Source organism: Schistocerca cancellata, chromosome 8, assembly GCF_023864275.1.
Source record: "Schistocerca cancellata isolate TAMUIC-IGC-003103 chromosome 8, iqSchCanc2.1, whole genome shotgun sequence".
Taxonomy (NCBI): domain Eukaryota; kingdom Metazoa; phylum Arthropoda; class Insecta; order Orthoptera; family Acrididae; genus Schistocerca; species Schistocerca cancellata.
Window position 1 is genome coordinate 282,515,200 of NC_064633.1, and position 13,637 is coordinate 282,528,836.

Here is a 13,637-nt window from a genome sequence, read left to right on the forward strand (position 1 = left end):
GATAAGTTTCTGGATGTAACGATATAGAAATGAGCAGACTTCATTTTCACCTTTCTTGATTTGTTAAAAACATCGACCTGTAAATTTTCCAAGTAAAAGATAACCTGAACAGCAATATCTGACACAGTGAATTTTGCATGTAATCTAACTTAGTTTCCTTTTCACTGCATTCAGAAACGTCATTAATTTTACTGTAAAATATTTTGGATCTGCTACAATGAACCACTAACTGGACTGTTATAGTTTGTCAAATTTAACAAGAAAAAATTCACGTTAAAATAGCAACAAGCCACTAGTGTCGTTTGGTTACAATTGCAGACACTTCTACATAGTCCGCGCAAAATGGTCATGAGTCAATGACTACTGGAGTCACATGCAGTGACGATTTCGAACTCCCATAGTGATGCCATTTGATGATTGAGTACTGCTCTTATAGTATGTATTAATCTTTCCACCCCACATCGTCCAGTTCCAATATTTAACTCATTTTTGTAAAAAAAAGTTGACTCGTCGCCTTTCTGCAATGAATGATTCAACTGTTTTTAATCGTTTTATACCATACTACATTATAACAAGTGAATTTATCACATTGAGTCTACATTGTTATACAATAGTGAAACTGATTATACATCACAAAGAAATTAAAACAAATCATATTCGTGAAAAAGAATAACATTAAATATTTAAGTACTAATTCTGTGTTATGGTGTGGCATACTGTGTCGTAGTGTCACATGTTGTTTTGCAGTATATCACTGATAAAGATAAATGACTATACGAAGAAGGCAAAATTGCCATATCATGCGTTGGGTGCTTACGTCATTGAGGAGTCTGCAAAGGCCATAGCTGTATAGAATAACCTTGACCGTAGCCAGTCGTGGCCGCAGGAAGCGTGACCAGATCTCGCACCGGACGTTAGTGCAAAGCGAATCGGAGATGCCTGCGCACCACACATTCCGGGAACTGGGGGAAATCCTCGTCAGAAGAGGGCTGGGTGCGGTATATAAGCCGCCAAGGATGCCCGAAGCACGTATTAGACGCAGGACTTGTGAAAATGGCGAGGCTTGTAGCTGTTGTGGCGATTCTTGCCAGCGTTGGACATTCACAAGGTAGTAAAAATTAGAGATGTGTCTCTTTTAGGCCTATAAAAGGCTATAATCTAGACAAACACCATCAGAAAAGACTTACTAACACTTAAGTGTATTTTCGGTGTTAAAGTGTTTATTTCAGAAACGTTTTGCTTGATACTGTCATTCTACGTTGTATATCCTCCCTACTTCGACTTCATTAGTTATTTTGCTGTCCAAATATCAAATTCACCGGCTACTTTTAGTGTCTCATTTCCCACTCTAATTCCCTCACCATCACTTGATTTAATTCGACTACATTCCATTGCACTTACTTTACTTTTGCTGCTGTTTACCTTATAACCTGTTTTCAAGACATTGTACATTCTGTTCAGCTGCTCGTCCAAGACTCTTGCCGTCTTGTAGAATTACAATTTCATCAGCAAACGTCAACCCAAGCTCACCTTCCTTAACGTCGGCCTCTACCATATTTTCCATTTCTCTGAAACTAATTCGTGTCAGTATTTATCGCTGCCAATAATTACACCAAATGGAAATTTTGTCACCTCTTTCTACATCAAACGGCGATACGTTCCTATTGACAACAACATCGTCAGCGAACAATCTTGTAGTGCAGTGTACCGTTAAGAAGTTTAGTATTCCCTGTTTCTATTGAAAACTACTGCCCTTCTTCCCAAAACAAATTTTAATTACTGTGCGTACAGGTAATCTTAGGCATCCAAACATCTGATCTATACGTACATGGAAGAAATTCCAGATTACTTTAAAGAGATTGCTTGTACGTATATTATTTTATCTAGTCCTACTAAATACAAAAAACTTCGAAGTGTGTAGATTCTCTGTCTACCGTGAGCAATGATGTAATATGGTCTAACACTAATTACGCAAATTTGGTAAACCCTATAAACATATACTGCATATATTAATGTTCACCGGCATTGATATTTTAATACTGTAACGTCTGCTATACTAGCTGATAACTGCGATGAATCAGTAGGTTACTACAACTCTGAAGCACGCTGTGTGAACATCTATATAGTTCAAGAGATTGCAACCTTGACTTAATTGCTCTACACTTCGAGTATAAAAGTAAATTAAGTAGGCTCACTAATACGTATGGCTCACTATGAGTTTGGAATTATAACCATTCCTTGTAATGGGTAAATAAATAAATTTTTACATCATTTATAGCTCATAATGCAGACAAAAAAATGAAATGAAATGATCCTATGGCATTGTTGGCCGGGAGGCCCCATTCGGGGGAGTTCGGCCGCCGCGTTGCAAGTCCTTTTTAGTTGACGCCTCTTCGGCAACTTGCGAGTGAATGATGATGAAAATAATGATGAAGGACACACAACACCCAGTGCCCTGCTGGGAATCGAACCCGGGCCACCAGCGTGATAGGCGGTAACGCTACTGCTACGCTAAGGAGGCGGACAGTGCAGACAAATTACGTAGCTTCAGAGTAACCAAAACAACAATTACATTTCTGACATTGACTGGTATTTGCTTTTTACGCAGTCTTTCCGTGATAAGGACTTTATCTTGTCAAATGATATTATTAGCCTAGACAGAAGTCTGATATAGTAATTAATTTTTTATTTGCTTCCCTCGTTTACTTATATTAAAACGCGTTATTCTCTACGTTATGTTGTACGATTTTGCTATCAAGATAGCAACGACCTACCTAATCGTAAAATCAGCGATATAATTTCTATACTTCTTTAGTGTCTTTAACTACGATAAATATTTTTGCTTTGTGTTTCCTTCTTTCTTTTGTTTACTTATTTTTTCTAAAGACTACTTTTACACGGAAAAGGCTCAAACTATTCAGTATTTTCCTTTCTTTGAGATTTTGTTGAAACTCAATTACGTTAGTATGAACTAACTTGAAGATAAGGTTAAATACTATGCTGTGCTATAGATACTCTCTACAGATATTGCTAATACCTTTTCCTTCTAACCACTTTACGTCGTAGGTGAACTGACGAAATTTACATTTTTATCTATATTTCTTTTGCTATGCTATTATGATATTTCCTTCACTATTGCCTACAAATCGGTGGGACTAAGTACCAATATGAATAGATAAGTCGGGAGCTTAATTTGACTTTAACGTAGAGAGGTTTTATTCATGAAATTTTAATTTTCTTTACACACCACAGTTGCTGTGAACGGGTGCCAGTTTAACCCAAACTAACAAATCTGACATGCAAAGAGAGGTCTTCCTCGTTAAGCGTTGACGGCTATCTCTCTTTCCAACTACATTTTACAGTATGTATTGAGAATAAGAGTTCTGGAACATATGCATAATCATTTGTTGATTATTCTATAATATTGATTCTACTTTAGATCGTAATGAAGGTGATAAATCGTGACTGCTGAGACCTTATCCTACCGTTTGACACTCTATTTGCCATTGTGACTGTATGGATCTGCGTGATATTAATTTTTCTAGGTATTTTGTATAAGCACTGGTTTATGCACGCTCTTATTTTCTGAGCCATCAGCCTTCTGACTGGTTTGATGGTACACTTCGTGATATACTTATGGCAACCTCTTCTCCTCAAGGTAGCTCCTACACCCGAGGTACTCAATTATTGATTGCTGATATTCCAGTCTCTGTCTTCCGTTACAGTTTCTACCCTCTACTGCTCCCTCAAGCACAGTGGAGTTACTCCTTGATGTCTCAACACATGTTCTGTCATCCTGTCTCTTGTCTTGTCAGTGTTGTTTTCCTTCTCGGTTCTTGTTTATCAGTCCTCTTAAGTTTCGACATCCTTCCATAGCACCACATCTCAAAAGCTTTGATTCCCTTCTGTTCCAGTCTTCCCACAGTCCATGATTCATTTCCACGCAGTCCTGTGCTTCAGATATTTCTTCTTGAGATTAAGGTCGATTTTGGTACTAATAGACCTCTTTTGGCTAGGAATACCCTCTTTGTTTGAGCAAGTCTGGCTTTCCATGTCTTCCTTGCTTCGTCTGTTAAGTGTTATTTTGCCCTCAAGGTAGCAAAATAGTTCAAATAGCTCTGAGCACTATGGAACTTAACATCTGAGGTCATCAGTCCCCTAGAACTTAGAACTACTTAAACCTAACTAACCTAAGGACATCACACACATCCATGCCCGAGGCAGGATTCGAACCTGCGATCGTAGCAGTCGCGCGGTTCCGGACTGAAGCGCCTAGAACCGCTCGGCTACAACGGACGGCCGTAAGGTGGCAGAATTCCTTCAAATGGTTCAAATGACTATGGGACTTAACTTCAGAGGTCTCAGGCCCCTAGAACTTAGAACTACTGAAACCTAACTAACCTAAGGACATCACAAACATCCATGCCCGGACTGAAGCGCCTAGAACCGCTCGGCTACCACGGCCGGCCGCAAGGTGGCAGAATTCCTTCAAATGGTTCAAATGACTATGGGACTTAACTTCAGAGATCATCAGTCCCCTAGAACTTAGAACTACTGAAACCTAACTAACCTAAAGACATCACACACATCCATGCCCGAGGCAGGGTTCGAACCTGCGACAGTAGCGGTCGCGCGGCTCCAGACTGTAGCGCCTAGAACCGCTCGGCGACTCCAGCCGGCGAATTCCTTCACTTCGTCTACTTAGTGCTCCCGAGTTTTGATGTTAAGCTTATCGCTGATCTCATTTCCCTACTCTTGATTACTTTTTTTTTATTTGCTCTCATCCATCCTCTACGCTCTCTACAGCTCTCGCAATTCTTCCTCAGCTTTACTGAGGATAGCAACGTCAACAGCGAATATGATTGATATACTTTTACTCTGAATTTTAACCCCGCTCCTGGTCGTTCTTTTATTACCATCATTACCCCTTCGATGTACAGATTGACTAGTAGGACGGAACAGTACATCCTTGTCTTACACCCTTTTTAATTTGCACACTTATTTTATGGTGTTCCCATTTTATTCTACATACACCTAACCATATACAAAGTTCTCATGCCACGGTACGGTGCATGGTGGAGGGTACCCTGTACAAATACTAGTAATTTCCTTTGCTGTTCCACGAGGGAAAAACGATTATCTACACTACTGGCCACTAAAATTGCTACACAACGAAGATGACGTGCTACAGACGCGAAATATAACCGACAGGAAGAAGATACTGTGATATGCAAATGATCAACTTTTCAGAGCATTCACACATGGTTGGCGCCAGTGGCGACACCTACAACGTGCTGACATGAGGAAAGTTTCCAACCGATTTCTCATACACAAACAGCAGTTGACCGGCGTTGCCTGGTGAAACGTTGTTGTGATGCCTCCTGTAAGGAGGAGAAATGCGTACCATCAAGTTACCGACTTTGATAAAGGTCGGATTGTAACCTATCGCGATTGCGATTTATCGTATCGCGACATTGCTGCTCGCGTTGGTAGAGATCCAGTGACTGTTAGCAGAATATGGAATCGGTGGGTTCAGGAGGGCAATACGGAACGCCGTGGTGGATCCCAACGACTTCGTATCACTAGCAGTCGAGATGACAGGCATCTTATCCGCATGGCTGTAACGGATCGTGCAGCCACGTCTCGATCCCTGAGTCAACAGATGGGGACGTTTGCAAGACCACAACCATCTGCACGAACATTTCGACGACGTATGCAGCAGCATGGACTATCAGCTCGGAGACCATGCCTGCGGTTACCCTTGACGCTGCATCACAGACAGGAGCGCCTGCGACGGTATACTCAACGACGAACCTGGGTGCACGAATGGCAAAACGTCATTTTTTTGGATGAATCCAGGTTCTGTTTACAGCATCATATTGGTCGCATCCGTGTTTGGCGACATCGCAGTGAACGCACATTGGAAGCGTGTATTCGTCATCGCTATACTGGCGTATCACCCGGCGTGATGGTATGGGGCGCCATTGGTTACACGTCTCGGTCACCTCTTGTTCGCATCGATGGCACTTTGAACAGTGGACGTTACATTTCAGATGTGTTACGACCCGTGTCTCTACCCTTCATTCAATCCCTGCGAAACCCTACATTTCAGCAGGATAACGCACGACCGCACGTTGCAGGTCCTGTACGGGCCTTTCTGGGTCAGAAAATGTTCAACGGCTGGCCAGCAGATTCTCTAGTTCTCTCACCAATTGAAAACGTCTGGTCAATGGTGGCCGAGCAACTGGCTCGACACAATACGCCAGTCACTACTCTTGATGAACTGTGATATCGAGTTGAAGCTGCATGGGCAGCTGTACCTGTACACGCCATCCAAGCTTTGTTTGACTCAATGCCCAGTCGTTTCAAGGCCGTTTCAAGACCTGATTTCTCAGGATCTATGCACCCAAATTGCGTGAAAATGTAATGACATGTCAGTTCTAGTGTAATATATTTGTCCAATGAATGCCCGTATATCATCTGCATTTCTTCTTGGTGTATCAATTTTAATGGCCAGTAGTGTATATGCCTCCGCACGATCCTCAATTTCTCTTATATTTGTGGTTTTTACGCGAAATGTATGTTGGTGGCAATAGAATCGTTCTGCGATCAGTTTCAAATGCCGGTTCTCTAAATTTTCTCAATAGTGTTCCTCGAAAAGGACGTCACCTTCCCTGTAGGGATTTCCATTTGAATCCCCGAAGCATCTCCGCAATTCGTGCATATTACTCGAACCTACCGGTAACAAATCTAGCAGTCTGCCTGTGAAGTGCTTCGATGTCTTCCTTTAAGCCGATCTGGTGCGGCAACTAACATTTTTAGGTGGGAAAAAATGTGATTTCTGCGTAATAGTGAGTATTACAACATACTATACTCTTATGTGAGAAACGTCATGGGATACCTCCTAATATCGTGTCGGACATTCTTTTTCCGAGCATAGTGCAGCAACTCGCCGTGGCATGGACTCAACAAATTGTTAGAAGTCGCCTGCAGAAGGAATGAGCCATGCTACCTCTATAGCTGTCCGTAATTGCGGAAATGTTACCGGTGCAGGATTTTGTGCACAAACTGACCTCTCTATTATGACCCTTAGATTTTCGTCGGCAATCATGTCCAGCGGTCAGGCTGGCTGAACCATTTGCTCGTATTGTCCAGAATGTTCTTCAAACCAATCGCGAACAACTGTGACCCGGTGACATGGCGTATTGTCATCCATAACATGAAGCTCATGAATGGCGCTAAACGGTATCCAAGTAGTCGAACATAACCATTTCCAATCAATCATGGGTTCATTTGGACTAGAGGACTGAGTCCATTCCATGCAACCACAGCCCACACCATTATGGAACCAACGCCAGCTTGCACAGTGCCTTATTGACAACCTCGGTCCACGGCTTTTTGTAGCCCGACCCACACTCGAGCCCTACCGTCAGCTCTTACCAACTGAACCCGGGACTCATCTGACGAGGCCACTGCTGTCCAGTCGTCTAGGGCCCAAGCGATATGGTCACGAGCCCAGGAGAGGGGCTGCAGGCGATGTCGTACTGCTAGCAAAGGCACTTACGTCGGTCGTCTGCTGCCATAGCCCATCAACGCATGATTTCGCCATACTGTCGTAACGGATACGCCCGTCGTACGACCCTCATTGATCTCTGCGGCTATTTCACGCGGTGTTGCTTCTGTTAGCACTGAAAATTCTACGCAGACTCCCGCTGCTATCGGACGTTAACTGAAAGCCGGCAGCCACTGCGTTGACCATGCTTGGCAATGCCTGAGAAATTGGGTATCCTCGGCACACTTTTGACACTGTAGGTCTGGGAATATTGAATTCCCTAACGGTTTACGAAATGGAATGTTCCATGGGTCTATCTTCAACTACCATTTCGCGTTCAGGTTAAACCCGTCGTACGGCCATAATCACGTCGCAAACCTTTTCACATGTATCACCTGAGTACAAATGACAGTGACGCCAATGTACCGCCCGTTTATACCTTGTATACACTACACTACCGCCATCTCTATATGTGCATATCGCTATCCCACGCCTTTTGTCTCCTCAGTGTATATTGCACACAAAAATCCAGTTTTCATTACAAACAAAAATCATTAAATAGCGATTATGCTTATAAAATTGTATCAAGATTATATAATTTAAAAAATTACAAATTTTGTATTTTATACTTCATTTAATCTGATAGAACATGTATCTCGTTCAAAAATTTGATTCTACCAGCATTCGAATCCAGACCACCACGGCCTTTTCCCCTCCACCCTCCCCTTTAGAACTCAGCTAGCAAGCACACTACCACAGACCTATACTACTCATTGAAAAGTTTATACCATATTTTAGCATACTTATCGAGGTTGGGAAACTTCAAAGTCGATTTTCTCGAGAATTTTTGAGAGCTTTAGGAGAGGTATATTTTGAGTTCAGAACTTCACGTACCATAAATATAAAAAATTACGAAAATCCGATTGCCGCGTGGTCCCCTTGTTAGCTGAATTTGTGACAACACCCGTCTTTGCCGCAGGAACGAGCGTCTCGCTGCAGTCGATCTTCAGGAAAGCCACGAGCGGCGTGGCTCCTCCGGAGTTGGATACTGCCGACCTCACGAGGAACTTCACGGCGGAGGCCGTGCTGGCGTACATGAAGGAGCTGCAGTCGCGCCTTGACTTCAACGAGTACAACTCCGTCAAGGCCACGTCCCAGCCCACAACCAACCTTTTCAAGGGCGTCCAACACATAGCCCAGAACCTGGACGACTCTGCCTCGGCGACGGTGTTTGACGACATACTGAAGGGCTATGCAACTATCTATAGACGTCTTGCAGCTCTTGTCAAGGGCGGTGAGGACTCTGGCATGGCGCCCATCACACAGCAGGTACTAGGCTGGTAGATTGTTTACCAGAACATGGAAACATACCTGTAACTTATATGCTATTATTTTCCTACATTTTGAGCGTGATCGTGTTACTAATGGTTTCCTTAGGCAATTGGACTCAAAGTTATTTACTCGTGTCCAGAACACACCATAATCAGTATAGAGAAAAATGCAGAATTTGATATCATACAATGGAGGCTTTCACGACCGGATGTTTCAGCTGCCGAGAATTCTTCCGGGCTGTATGGCCGTGGTCCATGGAACTCTTCTATCCCAGATGTTTCGTCCAAAGGTACGTTGGACGTCTTCGGAGGTGCTCCTCGCTGTGCTGAGGCTTGCCGGCAAGACTCAGCACAACCAGGAGCACCTCCTAAGATGTCGAACGTAGCTTTGGACGAAACATCAGGGATAGAAGCGTTCCATGGACCACGGCCATACAACCCGGAAAAATTCTCGGCAGTAGAATTTGATATGATTTGTTTGGTCATAGACAGCAGTCACCACTAGTTGTTGAAATATAATATTATGTTCGCTAGTCCAAATCGAACATATATTTTAATTAATCCAGGCAGCTGTAAACTTTAAACTCAAACCTTCAATAAGCAAATTAAATTTCTTCACTGACGCCTTCACGAGAGAATATTTCGTGGAATGAAATCTTCTACATGTACACGGATAATCTGTAAATCACACTTAAGTACCTCGCAGAGGGTTCTTCGAACCACCTTCACAATAATTCTCTATTATTCCACTCTCAAACAGCGCGCGGGCTCTGATTTCCCATATTTTATTACGATTAGCGTTTCTCCCTATGCAGGTAGACGCTAGCAAAATCTTTTCGCATTCGGAGGAGAAAGTTGGTGATCGAAATTTTGTGATAAGATCCCGCCGCAACGAAAAACGCCCTTGTTTTAATGGTGTCCGTCCCATATCCTGTATCATGTCTGTAACACTCTCTTCCCTATTGCGCGATAGTACAAAACGTGCTGCTCTTCTTTGAACTTCGCTGCAGTGTTAATTTTGCTCTTTATTTTGAGTTACTAATTAATAAGGTAGCACTATCTGACGTTAACGATCATGTATTCAAATAACCTTGGTGATCCTGAATAAACCAACTTTTTAAGTTATCATGGAAGTTAACCTGCAGACCTACTACCTTTAAACATACAGGGTGTTCAGAAACAGTCTGGAAAGCATGCAGGGGTGGCACAGGGTAGGTTGTACTGAGATATAATTGTTAAGGAAAAATTCGATACGTTGCGCCGTTACCGTGTTAATTAGCACTGAAGTTATCCAGTCAGGCCGTTGAGTGCGCAAACTCAAAGGACTCGCCAGATACAATTAGAATCAGCAGTTCTCAGAGCGTAGATGACAGCGCACGAGACTGCTGAGCCATTGGCTCGGGTCCGATCCTTACTGCCGTCCCATGTCCAGTTTGTGCATCGCTCTCTTGTTCAGTTTTAGGAAACCAAACGAAGGACACGTTTGGCGACGCTGTCTCTGCCGGGCAGCTTGAATTTGGGCGCGCATCGGTTTGATTCGCTAACCTCATTCCTACACTACTGGCCATTAAAACTGCTACACCACGAAGATGACGTGCTACAGACGCGAAATTTAACCGACAGGAAGAAGATGCTGTTATATGCAAATGATTAGCTTCTCAGAGCATTCACACAAGGTTGGCGCCAGTGGCGACACCTACAACGTGCTGACATGAGGAAAGTCTCCAACCGATTTCTCATACACAGACAGTAGTTGACCGGCGTTGCCTGGTGAACGTTGTTGTGATGCCTCGTGTAAGGAGGAGAAATGCATACCATCACGTTTCCAACTTTGATAAAGGTCGGATTTATCGTATCACGACATTGCTGCTAGCGTTGGTCGAGATCCAATGACTATTAGCAGAATATGGAATCGGTGGGTTCAGGAGGGAAATACGGAACGCCGTGCTGGATCCCAACGGCCTCGTATCACTAGCAGTCGAGATGACAGGCATCTTATCCGCAAGGCTGTATCAGATCGTGCAGCCACGTCTCGATCCCTGAGTCAACAGATGGGGACGTTTGCAAGACAACAACCATCTGCACGAACATTTCGACGACGTTTGCAGCAGCATGGACTATCACCTCGGAGACCATGGCTGCGGTTATCCTTGACGCTGCATCACAGACAGGAGCGCCTGCGATGGTGTACTCAACGGCGAACATGGTTGCACGAATGGCAAAAAGTCATTTTTTCGGATGAATCCAGATTGTGTTTACAGCATCATATTGGTCGCATCCGTGTTTGCCGACATCGCTGTGAACGCACATTGGAAGCGTGTATTCGTCATCACCATACTGGCGTATTACCCGGTATGGTGGTATGGGGTGCCATTAGTTACCCGTCTCGGTCCCCTATTGTTCACACTGACGGCACTTTGAACAGTGGACGTTACATTTCAGATGTGTTACGACCCGTGGCTCTACCCTTCATTCGATCCCTGCGAAACCCTACATTTCAGCAGGATAATGCATGATCTCATGTTGCAGGTCCTGTACAGGCCTTTCTGGATGCAGAAAATGTTCGACTGCTGCCCTGGACAGCACATTCTCCAGATCTCTCACCAATTGAAAACATCTGGTCAATGGTGCCCGAGCAACTGGTTCGTCAAAATACGCCAGTCGTTACTCTTGATGAACTGTGGTATCGTGTTGAAGCTGCATGGGCAGCTGTACCTGTAGACGCCATCCAAGCTCTGTTTGACTCAATGTCCAGGCGTATCAAGGCCACCATTACGGCCAGAGGTGGTTGTTCTGGGTACTGATTTCTCAGGATCTATGCACCCAAATTGTGTGAAAAAGTAATCACATGTCAGTTCTAGTATAATATGTTTGTCCAATGAATACCCGTTTATCATCTGCATTTCTTCTTGGTGTAGAAATTTTAATGGCCAGTAGTGTAATTAACTCGGAAACGGCGCAACGTATCGAATTTTTTCCTTAACAATTATATCTCAGTACAACCTACCCTGCGCCACCCCTGCATGCTTATCAGAATGTTTCTGACCAGCCTGTATACGTAAAGGTAGTAGATCTGCAGGTTGACTTCCATCATTACTTACGAAGTTTGTTTATTAAAAAACATCAAGGGTATTTTCATACGTAAGCGTTAACGTGAGGGAGTAATACGTTGTTAATTAGTATCTCGTATTACAGAGCAAAATTAAACCTGCAGCGAAGATTTCAGTCCACGAAATATTCTCTCGTGGAGATGTCAGTGAAGAAATTTAATTTGCTTACTGAAGGTTTGAGTTTAAAGATTACAACTGCCTTGATGAATTTTCTTATCGATGTATCAACGTATAATTTTTTTCTTACCCTGCGACACCCTTACAACTTTTTAAGATTGTTTCTGATCATCCTGTATGTCCCATTAGTACAAAAGCACCTGAGTGGATATTTCTTATCACACACCAACAGCAAAATTATCAATAAATTTGAACATTTATCTCAAATTTGCCAACGGCCTTGTTACAGGCATGATATCACCGTAATTAAGCGCTGTTGGGCTTGGCTAGCTCTTGGATGGATGTCCGTCCGGTCTGCCTAGCGCTGTTGGCAAGCGGGGTGCACTCAGCCCTTGTGAGGTAAACTGAGGAGCTACTTGTTTGAGAAGTAGCGGCTCTGGTCACAAAAATTGCCAACGGGATAGCGGTGTGCTGACCACACGCCCCTCCATATCCACATTCAGTGACACCATTAGGCTGAGGATGACACGGCAGTCGGTCAGTACCGTTGAGCCTTCAGAGGCCTGTTCTGAGGGAGTTCAGTTTGTATTAAATTTATGGATAGTACTGACAGAATCACCTTATTCTCAGATTAATGCCTTTTTTATGGAATTCAAATTTGAGTTCACTATCGCGCAATAACTCACTTGAAATCTTTTTACCTTTACTCAATCGTTAAATTATTTCTTAGTCAATTGCTAATGTCTTAAAGTCTTCGTTATGATAAATTTTACGGTTTATCATTTTGATTATGGTGCTAAGATATGTTTTAAGATTCGAACAGGATCTGGTCAAAGGTAACAAGACCTGGATCAATAAAAGACTAGCAATACACGTAAATCAGTTATATCAATATGACACACTGACAAACTGACACACAATAAATACTGACTCATGCGTTTTTCCGATACTTATGAAAACAGTATACTGCGTGAAGGCGATGATATGAATCCATGCGTCGGCGTCGGCAAGTTTTACGTAGAAACGGTCTCAGCATTTACATGCCTCATATATGACTCTTCTCTCAGTTATCAGTTGCGATGAAGCCCAATACTAGCATTACATATCCGTAAATGCCGAACCAACATTTATCCGAGGCTCTAATTCCTTGAATTTGCTGAGACTTTGGCCTCGCATCCACACCGGGTGTTAAACAACTGAAAATTTCGAGTGTCTCAGGTTTTGGTGTTATGCGTGGTGAAAGACGGCTGTAAATTTTTAATGGAATTATAGTTGACTTATACATCATTTGTCATGTCTGTGACTGGATCTGATAGTGATAGACGATTGGCCACCCACGAGTTTGCTACCATTTTTATTTCAGTTCTGTGGCCCGATGGCTGTCCTGTACCTTTGCACAGTGAGAGTATCGTAACGAATGAGATGTATCCGAGGTGCTATTATTGCTAGTTGACAAATTTTGCTCGCCACTGCAAGGCAGGAAAGTCATGTATGCCATCTATCCGAGCCGTGTAAATTCTGTTCAGC

The 13,637-nt window shown here is 43.1% G+C and overlaps 1 protein-coding gene across 1 annotated transcript in view; it reads left to right on the top strand.

Annotated features, from left to right (window-relative positions):
• Positions 1 to 963: 963 nt before the first annotated feature.
• The window catches only part of LOC126094758 (uncharacterized), a 70,347-nt gene continuing 57,673 nt past the window's right edge, over positions 964 to 13,637 (top strand). Inside the window, exons 1-2 of the mRNA XM_049909309.1 lie at positions 964 to 1,108; positions 8,532 to 8,881. Coding sequence (XP_049765266.1) covers positions 1,054 to 1,108; positions 8,532 to 8,881 — 405 coding nt within the window. The 5' untranslated portion in view covers positions 964 to 1,053. The remainder of the gene's footprint in view (positions 1,109 to 8,531; positions 8,882 to 13,637) is intronic.